The sequence below is a fragment of the Polypterus senegalus genome, chromosome 12 (genome assembly GCF_016835505.1).
Source record: "Polypterus senegalus isolate Bchr_013 chromosome 12, ASM1683550v1, whole genome shotgun sequence".
NCBI classification, from domain to species: Eukaryota; Metazoa; Chordata; class Cladistia; order Polypteriformes; family Polypteridae; genus Polypterus; species Polypterus senegalus.
The window spans coordinates 132,114,303-132,125,803 of record NC_053165.1 but is presented as its reverse complement, the minus strand read 5'-3'; the positions used below and the strand labels follow the sequence as shown (position 1 = coordinate 132,125,803).

Sequence of the window (11,501 nt, the reverse complement as noted above, 5' to 3'; positions counted from 1 at the left end):
ATCACCTTTCTTTCCCATTGTGACATTCAGTTTGGAGTTCAGGAGATTGTCTTGACCAGGACCACACCCCTAAATGCATTGAAGCAACTGCCATGTCATTGGTTGATTAGATAATTGCATTAATGAGAAATTGAACAGGTGTTCCTAATAATCCTTTAGGTGAGTGTATATATGTATGTATATATATATATATATATATATATGTATATATGTATGTATGTGTATATATATATATATGTATGTATGTGTATATATATATATATATATATATATATATATATATATATATATATATATATATATATATGTATGTGTATATATATATATATATATATATATATATGTATGTATGTGTATATATATATATATATATATGTATGTGTATATATGTATGTATGTGTATATATATATATATGTATGTGTATATATATATATATGTATGTGTATATATATATATATGTATGTGTATATATATATATGTATGTATGTGTATATATATATATGTATGTATGTATGTGTATATATGTATATATATGTATGTATGTGTATATATATATGTATATATATGTATGTATGTGTGTATATATATATATATATATATATGTATGTATATGTATATATATATATATGTATGTATATATGTATATGTATATATGCACTGCTCAAAAGAATTAAAGGAACACTTTTTAATCAGAGTATAGCATAAAGTCAATGAAACTTATGGGATATTAATCTGGTCAGTTAAGTAGCAGAGGGGGTTGTTAATCAGTTTCAGCTGCTGTGGTGTTAATAAAATTAACAACAGATGCACTAGAGGGGCAACAGTGAGATGACCCCCAAAACAGGAATGGTTTAACAGGTGGAGGCCACTGACATTTTTCCCTCCTCATCTTTTCTGACTGTTTCTTCACTAGTTTTGCATTTGGCTACAGTCAGTGTCACTACTGGTAGCATGAGGCGATACCTGGACCCTACAGAGGTTGCAGAGGTAGTCCAACTTCTCCAGGATGGCACATCAATACGTGTCATTGCCAGAAGGTTTGCTGTGTCTCCCTGCACAGGAGATTCTAGGAGACAAGCAGTTACTCTAGGAGTGCTGGAGAGGGCCATAGAAGGTCCATAACCCATCAGCAGGACCAGTATCTGCTCCTTTGGGCAAGGAGGAACAGGATGAGCACTGCCAGAGCCCTACGAAATGACCTCCAGCAGGCCACTGGTGTGAATGTCTCTGACCAAACAACCAGAAAGACTTCATGAGGGTGACCCAAGGGCCCCATGTCCTCTAATGGGCCCTGAGCTCGATGCATGCAGCTCGATTGGCATTCGCCATAGAATACCAGAATTGGCAGATGCACCACTGGTGCCCTGTGCTTTTTACAGATGAGAGCAGGTTCACCCTGAGCACGTGACAGAAGTGAAAGGGTCTGGAGAAGCCATGGAGAACATTATGCTGCCTGTAACATCATTCAGCATGAGCAGTTTGGTGGTGGGTTAATGATTGTCTGGGGAGGCATATCCATGGAGGGTCACACAGACCCCTACAAGCTTGACAAAGGCACCTTGGCTGCCATTAGGTATCAGGATGAAATCCTTGGACCCATTGTCAGACCCTATGCTGGTACAGTGGCTCCTGGTGCACGACAATTCCTGGCCTCATGTGGTGAGAGTATGCAGGCAGTTCCTGGAGGATGAAGGAATTGATACCATTGACTGGCCACCACACTTTCCTGACCTAAATCCAATAGAACACCTCTGGGACATTATGTTTTGGTCTATCAAATGCCACCAGGTTTCACCTCAGACTGTCCAGGAGCTCAGTGATGCCTTGGTCCAGATCTGGGAGGAGATCCCCCACAACACCATCTGACATCTCATTAGAAGCATGCACCGATGTTGTCAGGCATGTATACAAGAACACAGGGTCCATACAAAGTGCTGCGTACAATTTTGAATTGCTGCAATTAAATTTTGGCGAAATGGACTAGCCTGCCACATAATTTTTTCACTCTGATTTTTGGGGCGTCTTTGAATTCAGGGCTCTGTAGGTTGATCATTTTCATTTCCATCAAACGATGTGGCATCCTTTCGTTCCTAACACATTACCCAGTCTATATCAGTATAGATATCCAGGAGGATTTTTTTTTCCCATTGAGATCTGATGTGTTTTCAAAGTGTTCCTGTAATATTTTTGAGCAGATATATGTATATATGTATGTATGTATGTATGTGTATGTGTGTGTGTGTGTGTGTGTGTATGTATAGCATATTATATGTGAAGATAACTTTGCACAAACTAGCTAGTCTGATCATCAAATTGTCTTTATTTCAGTTCCAAATTTAATTTTATAAGTAGTTGAGGTATTTCACTGTATACACAAGCAATTTAGATTTGTGATAAAAAGACCGTTTATAAAGCTATAGTGGAAAATGTTCTTTTATCCTTGACATTTTTTGCTTGCATTTGTTTTAGCATTTTAGGATAATGTTACTTTTTTGTTTTATCACACCATTTCACATGAGGTTATTGTAATATTTGGCTGTCTGATGTTTTATCAGTCATGAAGTTTTCATTTGGCCCTGTTGTCCACAGAAAAAAAAAATCTTAATATACAGTTTGCATTGTTGGCATGAGTGTGCAATGAGTGGCACTGCTTCCTCACCACATGTGGATGGTGTCTGTTTTGATTTTGCACATTCTCCCCGTTTCTGCCTGGGTTTTCCATTGGGTACTCTGAAGTTTGGATTAGGCTAATTGTCCATTTCAAAACTGCCCTTCTGTGTATGATTGTGAATTTAATTAGACCCTCTAGTATATGTTCACCCTCTTGTGGGCTGTTTTCATGCTTTTTTGCCCAATGATACCAGGAGAGACCCCAGGCCCCCTTGACCCTGAATCGGCTAAAGTGGGTTTGAGAATATTAATTATTTTGAATGTACACTATTGGATCTTGGTAATAAAAAGGTATATAACTTCTATTTTAGTTTAAAGATTTATGGTTTGATTGTCTTGTCTTTTTTCAAAAGATTAATAAAACTGTACTTTCCCTAGGCAAGTGAACAACTGAACTATGCTCTGCAGCTCAATAAACATGACCTCACATTCATCATGCTTGGGAAGATGCACATGCTAGAGGGAGACACGGATAAGGCTATTGAAGTTTACAAAAAGGCTGTTGAGTAAGTGAATGAAGCGCATGTGGTGGATTTGGAAAGACTATTTGTTTTCTGTATCATATGACCAGAAACCTGTTTTGTTTACAGGATTAAATAATTGTTTTTCTATTATCTTATGAGTCAGATAAACTGCTAATGTAAATTTAGTATTAAATACTGAGTGCAATTCTGTCCATTGATTCAATTTCAATGCCAGTGTAAACATACATGTAATACAGTTTATACAGTGCATCTCAAGTTTACTTAATCCAGTGCAGCGTTGTGCAGAACTGAATTTATCCTGGCAGCCCTGAGCACAAAGTAGGAAGCAGCCCAGTATCAGACCCAGGTCATCAGGGGACACACACGTCTTTGAGAATATCCATAATTAAAAAACAAATGTTTGGAGATATAAACATGACGTTTTAGTAACTATTATGTTTATGTTGTTAATTTCAAAGCGAGTGATAACTATTCTTCATGAAACAACACAATCCCACCTCAAACGTTTGCCCATCTCAAAACCTTTCTTATTTTTTTTCCCAGACTGTTGATAAAACTTTTAAGTGGAGCAGTATTTTGTCTGGAAAATAAAATAAAAACAATGACATTACAACACTTTCTCATTTAGGAAGATTAACTCCCAAAGTACTCCAGTTGAAGTTTACTATGGGAGTGTGATGTGTTGTCTATTTCACTCTCCAGACTTCAGTAAAAGATGAATTTAGAACAGTTTACAATACTCAAGAAAAAGTTTCAGCTGAACTACAAAGTGAGCACCTTTCAAACACACACAAGTCCTCGTGATTAGCTCCTCTACATTGGCTTGTCTGCATGTGAGTAACGTTGAGTCTGACCTGTGATGGATACTATTCTCATCGAGGGCACGTATCTTGAAGCCTTTTCAGAAAGTTGATCGACGAGAAAATGCTGTAACACCAGAATACTTACTTTATACATTTAATTAAACTCAATAAAATTGCAAGCCTTTATTATGCATAAATAAAGATGTTCATTCTGAAGTTGGGAGATTAAAGCACATACAGTGCTTTGTGATATTAAGTATTCACTGCCTGTTTCTCACAAACTGTTAGCATTAGCATTGTGTGTGATTGTTGTGAGATTGCAGCCAATTTAAAGCTTCTCTTTCCGGGCATTTTAATATATTTTCTATGTAAGATGATTTTTGATATTACAGAGCTTTTCAGTACAAAGTCAATGGCATTCTATTAAAAGCAAAGAGAGATTGACATCATTCACATTCTTCTAATTTGTTTATTTCTTATATTTGTATTTTTGTTGTATTATTTTGTTGATTTGAGATGTGGTTTCAAAATATTACTTCTTATAAATGGTGTTCATTATTAATAGACATGAGTAAAGTAAATAAAGTGGACAATTGGCACCTTAAATTCACAAAGTCAAATGTGCACTAAAAATTCTGTTCTTGTTTTGATTGTTTTCTTTTAATCATTTACATTCAGGTTTTCCCCAGAGAACACAGAATTGTTAACAACGCTTGGACTTCTATACCTAAAGGTAAAATCATAAGTCCATTTCTGTCAGACTACTCTCTGTGCTTGAAATATTATGAATGTATCTATTCATTTTCCACACATACTGTGGTCTCTAAAAAAAAGAAGAAAAAAAAAAAGAAAACTCAGCTACTTTTCCCACTTGTAGCATTGACGTCAGATAATCTCTTCGTAATCTCCTGATGTGAACACATACTGTAGTTTCTTTGTTTAGTTGACTCTGACAGAGACATTGTTGTTTTCATACTGTTCAGTAAGAAGCTCCATCCCCCCAGCCATAGGCTGTTGTGTCATTGTTAATAATCGCACACATTGCCGTTGTTCCTTTGGCAAAGTTCATAATGTAGTTTGTTTCTCACTTAGTAACAGAGACGGGTGCTGTGTAGGATTTAGTGCTCAACCATGCAGTGGTCCAGTTTTCATTGTGGTGTTAAATTTGGGACCTATTAAAGCAGGTAAGGACTGGAGCTTTAGCCAGGAATATACTGAAGATGTCAGGATAGATTCAAAGCAGCTAATGAGCGCATGCTCAGAGTGCACAGCTAGGGGTGCTTACAGGACATTCAGATTATTGGGTGTTCACTCTCACTGAAGATCTATACACTTCACCTTTGGGTGTTCAAAAATTTTAAACAAACCGTGGAAAGTGTTTCTACAAATTCTTTTGTGTTATTGGGATTGAAATGAGTCAGTAATTTAGCTTATCTGGCAAAGAGGCATTAGTGTTTATTCTTATTTTCTTGTTTTCTTATCATCTGTGATTACATGTATACTTTGCCATGCCCTGTGCGAGCCTGATTTAGTATTAAAATAGTATTCTGTCTCTATTCTGCAAATGTTGTTTAAAGCAGGGAAGTTATTTTTAAGTTACTGCCGGTTGCCATAGAAATAAGATTGTCACATTCAAGTGTGCATCAAGGTAAATATTACAATCTCAAACCCAAGTCCGTCGCCCTAAGCACTTGGCCAATCTGGACATCTTTAACACGCCCTTTATGTTCAAGTGATTCACTCTGCATCATTCTTGAAACATCTAAGTTTAGAACTGCAATGAACACCTGCAGAATTGCACTGTTGACATTCTGCTCCAAGATTTTTCATTTTTTATGAAATGTTGAGCATATTTTTACTTGGCACATTCTTCTGTACCCTTTGTAGCAGTTTTTTTTTTTTTAATTTCAATGAATATGACAATCACTATAAAAAGTTTAAATAACATTTACATTTAAATGACACTAAAGAATCAGTCAGGGTAAACTAGAAAACTGGTCAGGTAACATCTTCCAACAAATTCCATAGGAGTTAATATTTTAATTAATTTGCAGTGATCATAGAGTCCAAGGATGCCTCAGAAGCAGTTGGAAATAGTTTTTTTTTTTATTGTTTGTTACTTTCTCTTATGCATAGTATAAAGAAAGTATAGGAATCGTGTAAAAATTCAACCTCGAGATTTTGATGAATCTTGATGTTTAAGACCTCCGAGTCCGAAAATACCATTTTTGAAATTATCTGTCTGTGTGTAAACACGATAACTCATGTTAAAACGCTTTGACTTCAGTCAGTAAGACAACTCTCTACACATAACATAGGGAATGTATTATGTAATCATGAAAAAAATCCACCACTGTTTTCAACCTCCCCAAGTGTGAAAATATCATTTTAATATAAAGTTTGATTATCAATAGAGATAAATGGTTGTGTATCGATACTATTAATTATGATGAGAAACAAAGACATATGATATTTGAGATGTATTGCGCAACTGGAAATGGTTCTGATGACCTTCTCCTCTATCTCAGTATATGAGAAAGTAAAAGAGAGCACACTGCCGATTTCTTTTTTTTTTTTATTCTGTAATACAGAATGGTGCTTATTAGGGTTATGTCATAAAAATGCTGTAATGAAGTGAGCAGGGGAGCTCAAATTCTCAGTAGGAGGCAACCCCATCACCTTAAACTCACTACAGTGCTCCCTCGCTATATCGCGCTTCGACTTTCGCGGCTTCACTCTATCGCGGATTTTAAATGTAAGCATATCTAAATATATATCACAGATTTTTCGCTGGTTCGCAAATTTCTGCGGACAATGGGTCTTTCAATTTATGGTACCTGCTTCCTCAGCTTGTTTGCCCAGTTGATTTCATACAAGGGACGCTATAGGCGGATGACTGAGACGCTACCCAATCAGAGCACGTATTATATATGATATGCTTCCCACGCAGTGCTTTGCACACTTAATAGCTCTAACAGTCCGTACTGATTTGACATTCTCTGCTCCTGACGGATGGGGTGTGAACAGAGGGGCTGTTTGCACAGTGGCTGTTTGCTTAGAAGATACAGATGCTTCTCTAAAAAATACCGAAAGACTACCTTCGCATTGATCCCTTCATTGCCGCTGCTTTATCGCGGTGCTTGCATACTTAAAAGCGCAACAGCCCTATTGATTTTTCATTGTTTACTTTACTCTCTCTCTGACATTCTCCGCTCCTGACGCGCACCTTGAAGAGGAAGATATGTTTGCATCCTTTTAATTGTGAGAAAGAACTGTCATCTCTGTCTTGTCATGGAGCACAGTTTAAACTTTTGACTAAAGGGTGTTATTTCATGTCTGGAGGGTTCTAATAATGTTAAAAACGTATTTAGAAGGTCGTAAACAGGTTTTCAATGCTCTAACTGCGAAAATATTAGATTTATAAATAAAGAATCCTACTTCGTGGAAATTCATTTATCTGTCTGGAGCAGATTAACCGTGATAAATGAGGGTTTACTGTATAACTGTGCGGAGAATATTTATAAACAGTGTGGGAGAGTTTCTAAGGGCTTAAAATATATAAAATTAACCATACAAACATATGGTTTCTACTTTGCGGATTTTCACTTTAATCACTCAAGATGTACAGTCAAAGAGTCAAATTAAAAACAGAGTGAAGGCAAATTAACTAAATAAAATAAATTATAGACAGTTAGCAAGTAATAGTACAGTCTGGCAATAAAGCCCAAATAAAAATAAACACTTCAGAGTCCAAAAGCTTCAAGGTCTGGAAACTGAAGATTAGCAAAAATAAACATCAGCATCAGAAGCAAAATGTTGTGTTAGGAAACTTTAAGACAAACTTTGGTTGATGCATGGATGGCGTCTTTGACCCACATGATGTTTTGTACTTCACAATGTTACACAGAGATAATTGGTTTGCTACTCTGGTGATGGACAGCTCTGACTAAACGCTTTGATCGTGAAAGTATATGCACAGCACTTTACCTTGTCAAGGATACTTGTCTATTATATCTCCAGTTTCATTGGGACAAGGAGAAACTACTATCTAAATTTTGATATATAGGCTTCTCGTTCTATCTTAAGGATTAATCTGAGTTATAAACTGTAGTAACAAACAAATATATACAGTCATGTGCCGATTAATGGCAGTCTGAGTTGAGGCCTTTTATACTTATAGGTGATGGCCATAGGAAAACAATAGGGTAATAATGTTCATGAAATAACCAAAACCTCTCACTACAGTCTGCAAAGCCCTGTGCCTTTTGTTTATCACATACAGTGGAACCTCGGGTCATGAACGTCTCTGAACATGTACAAATCGGGTTACGACCAAAACGTTCGCCAAACTTTTGCATCTGTTCACGACCACGCACTCGGGTGACAAACAAGCCAGTTTCTCTTCCGGTTTGTATGCGCCGATGATTTCCGCACGTGTTCAGTCTCTCCCTGTGCAGTGAGTGAGAGAGAGAGAGAGAGAAAGAGAGCACAAGAAGGCAGTTAAAGAAGGCAGTAAGGCCGAGAAGGCAGTTAAAGAATGCACCAGGCTTGTTTTTAAAGATATGCTTCAAGCATTGTTTTAATCTCGTCGTATTTAATGAAGACTTTTTTCTATTGGATTTTAACATCCACTTCACTTCTGTTTTTATGGGATCATTTATTTATTGAAGGATTCTGAAAGCCCTGCACTTTAATTTGGACTTCGTTTTTGATTGTTTTGTTGATTTTAATAAAAGCACCACCAGGGGGCGCCCCAATGCCTGGGGAGCCCTGGCCCTCAGCACTTTCGCCACACCGGCAAGTGCTGGGGGGCTGAAGACCAGGGACACCTGGAGTACTTCAGGGTTGCGCAGCTGGTACTTCCGCCACACTGGGAAATGTCGGTGGAGGCTTGTCAGGAAGCACCTGGAGCTCGTTCGGGTGTTAATAAAAGGGGCCACCTCCCTCCATTCATGGGCTGGAGTCAGGAGAGAAGGAGGCAAGGTCTTGGAGGAGGCAAGGAGGCGGCCTGAAGAGAGTGAGGCATTTGGTTATTGGCCTGGACTTGTGGGAACTTTGGGGGTTGTGGTGCACTTATAATTGTAAATAATGTATAGTAAACATGTTGTGGGTGTTGAACGTGTCCGCCTGTCTGTGTCATGGTCATATTCCACTATATATACATGTGTCTTGCACTGAGGAGAGGCTTCCGACAGGCCACTCTTCCATAAAGCCCTGACTGGTGGAGGGCTGCAGTGATGGTTGACTTTCTACAACTTTCTCCTATCTCCTGACTGCATCTCTGGAGCTCAGCCAAAGTGATCTTTGGGTTCTTCTTTTCCTCTCTCATCAAGGCTTTTCTCCCCCGGTAGCTCAACAGCTCTAGGAAGGGTTCTGGTAGTCCCAAACGTCTTCCATTTAAGGATTATGGAGTCCACTGTTCTGTTGGGAACCTTAAGTGCAGCAGAAATTTTTTTGTAACCTTGGCCACATCTGTGCCTTGCCACAATTCTGTCTCTGAGCTCTTCAGGCAGTTCCTTTGACCTCATGATTCTCATTTGCTCTGACATGCATTGTGAGCTGTAAGGTCTTATATAGACAGGTGTGTGGCTTTCCTAATCAAGTCCAATCAGTATAATCAAACACAGCTGGACTCAAATGAAGGTGACCTCAAGGATGATCAGAAGAAATGGAAAGCACCGGAGTTAAATATGTGAGTGTCACCGCAAAGGGTCTGAATACTTAGGACCATGTAATATTTCAGTTTTTCTTTTTTAATAAATCTGCAACAATTTCAAAAATTCTTTTTTTTGTCTGTCAATATGGGGTGCTGTGTGTACATTAATGAGGAAAAAAATTAATTTAAATGATTTTAGCAAATGGCTGCAATATAACAAAGAGTGAAAAATTGAAGGGGGTCTGAATACTTTCCGTACCCACTGTGTGTGTGTGTGTATATATATATATATATATATATATATTCTGAGGTATATAGAAACATCTTGTCTGGTCAAATTCCAGTAAATGTCTCCAAACGTATTGGTTGGCACTTCATCCTACAGCAAATTTATGATCCCAAAGAAAATGCTAAGGCAACACTGGAGTTTTTCAAAGCTAAAAAACAGAAAATTATTATACTTTTAAACTGTGTAGCAGAGGGGTAAATTAAGGAAAAATGTGTCTTTGTCCTAAACACTGGACACTATATTGCACAAAATGCCAAGGATTAAAACTTGTTTTGCACAGCACTGATCTGTGTATTTCAGTCCCAAAAGGTTTATTCTGTCTAAGCAAAAACATCTAAATAAGGCAGATGGCAAGTTGCTTTTACTATAGTGATAATTGCCCACTCCACAACAGCCATCTTTTGTTCTTGCTTCTGCTAGAGGGTGGCATGTTTAAAAAAAATGACTTTTATTACCACATCTCGGAGGAGTTCTATAGTCTGTTCTTACACTTTTCATGCTTGACCACAATTTGTGAATTTGACGTGTCCACCATCTTAATTAATCTTATATACCTGTAGTTTTAATAAAAAATTGACAACAAAAAGTCAATGTGTGTAAAGTTAATTGAAAAAGAAAGCGTCCTCTTTTAACTATTAACACACACTTTCATTTTTTTGCGTGGTTTTTTTTTTGTTAAATGATGGAATATCAGTTTTGACTAGATGATTATTTTAACCATTGGGCCCCATTGTGACTCCATGGTAGAGTGCTGTCTGTGTTCACATAGGATTTCTTCATGGGCTGTTTTTTTGTGCCTCACAGCCTCTCGACATGCTGTTAGATTAGTGGCTCAATGCAAGAATGCCCAGTAATAGACTGCACTGAGTTGTTTTGTGCATTACACACGTTGCTTTTGATGTTTACTTTAGCTTCCCATTACATTGCACTAAATAAAACTGAATCAGGAAATGGATGGTAATATCCAGTTTCACACTTTGTGATCCCCCCTCAACTCACAAACTGCATTAAAATGTGTGCAGCAAAAGTGGAAAGTATACAGTAGTTAACAAACAACACAAAGCAACATTCAGTACAACAGAAAATGTTATTCAGTAAAATGACTACATGTTTATAAGTCTTGTGTGCGTGTACTTTTTATGAAAAACTATCGACAGTTTTAATACTAGTGAGATCATGGTATAGGTTGCAGGAGGCTTTATGGACACACAGTAAAGGATTTGCAGTATTGTAAATGATTAAATTGTCTCTTGGCAAACTCAGTTTGATCAATAGAACATTTAATGTTCCACAGTTAAGTCATAAATTCATAAAACTACAATTGAGCTTAACATTTTTTTTACTGTAAGGCTTCGGCTTGCTGATGGCTACCGTAATCATTTTAAATCATTTTAAGGAAATCCTGCCCTTCAGGAAAGGCTTCATAGTGAGATTGTCATGGCCTGGAAGAAGCTGACTAATGTTAGTCAATGGACTTGTATTTGGATTTTTAAACTTAAAAGCACTGAATTAGTTAATCTAGTGTCGTGATAAGAAAAAGGTGTATTAAATATATTTATAATATAAACTATTGATGGAATAAAACATTTAACATGTC

General features: G+C 37.2%; 1 protein-coding gene across 2 annotated transcripts in view; it reads left to right on the top strand.

Annotated features, from left to right (window-relative positions):
* bbs4 (Bardet-Biedl syndrome 4) overlaps positions 1–11,501 on the top strand; it is a 58,038-nt gene that overhangs the window by 31,854 nt on the left and 14,683 nt on the right. For both annotated transcript variants that reach the window (XM_039773446.1, XM_039773447.1), the window contains 2 exons: positions 3,050–3,177; positions 4,638–4,692. In XM_039773446.1, the coding sequence (XP_039629380.1) occupies positions 3,050–3,177; positions 4,638–4,692 (183 nt within the window). The remainder of the gene's footprint in view (positions 1–3,049; positions 3,178–4,637; positions 4,693–11,501) is intronic.